Genomic DNA, 648 nt, shown 5'->3' with positions numbered 1-648 from the left:
GGGCAATCAACCCCTTGGCCAGGAGTAGGCAGGAAGCCTGTGGCAGAGCAGGGACCCCACAAACCATGGATCTTCAGCCTCGGGGCTTCTCTGCCCTGGTGTCACCTGCAGGGAGGGATGCAGGAGCAGGCATGAGGCCTGGAGGTCCAAGGAGGAATGAGATGGGGCTGGGTGGCATCACAGGGGGTCAGGAGGAGATCACTGGCAGGGGGTTGGGGTTCCTCACCCCCTCTCTTCCGCAGCCTCCTGCCCTGGGCCAGGTCTCAGCCCTGCCCTTGCCCCATCACTAAATGTCTCACCCAACAGAAGGAGAAATAAAGTCACCTGAGAAACTCCCAGGAGACACAAGATAGGATTTTGCTGGTCCAGCTCCGCTCACCGGGCTTACCGTGTCTGTAGGGGTCATAGAGAGCCATGAACGCCGAGCCGGCAGCCAGCAGCGCTTTCTGCAGCGGGCTGGTGGGGATGTGCCCGGGGTACAGCTGGTAGCACCCTTCCTCTTCCTCCTCCTCCTCCACGCTGCGTCCATCCCGGGCCCGCAGCTCGGTGTGGCTCAGACAGGCTCTGCCTGCGGGGAGCAGGGGGTGAGGAACCGGCCCGGCGCGTCCCCAGCGCCCGCGGGGCACGGAAACGGGGCGGGAGCCGCCC

General features: G+C 64.8%; 1 protein-coding gene across 1 annotated transcript in view; it reads right to left on the bottom strand.

The window, feature by feature from the left end:
• COQ4 (coenzyme Q4) overlaps nucleotides 1–623 on the bottom strand; it is a gene marked incomplete at its 5' end in the record, with an annotated part of 5,727 nt that extends 5,104 nt beyond the window's left edge. Inside the window, one exon of the mRNA XM_035890143.1 lies at nucleotides 389–623. Coding sequence (XP_035746036.1) covers nucleotides 389–623 — 235 coding nt within the window. The remainder of the gene's footprint in view (nucleotides 1–388) is intronic.
• Between the last annotated feature and the right edge of the window lie 25 nt (nucleotides 624–648).

The sequence above is a fragment of the Egretta garzetta genome, unplaced genomic scaffold, assembly GCF_000687185.1.
Source record: "Egretta garzetta isolate BGI_Z169 unplaced genomic scaffold, ASM68718v1 scaffold190, whole genome shotgun sequence".
Classification (NCBI taxonomy): Eukaryota; Metazoa; Chordata; class Aves; order Pelecaniformes; family Ardeidae; genus Egretta; species Egretta garzetta.
The sequence above is the reverse complement of the archived record's forward strand: the minus strand, read 5'-3'. Positions and strand labels throughout refer to the sequence as shown.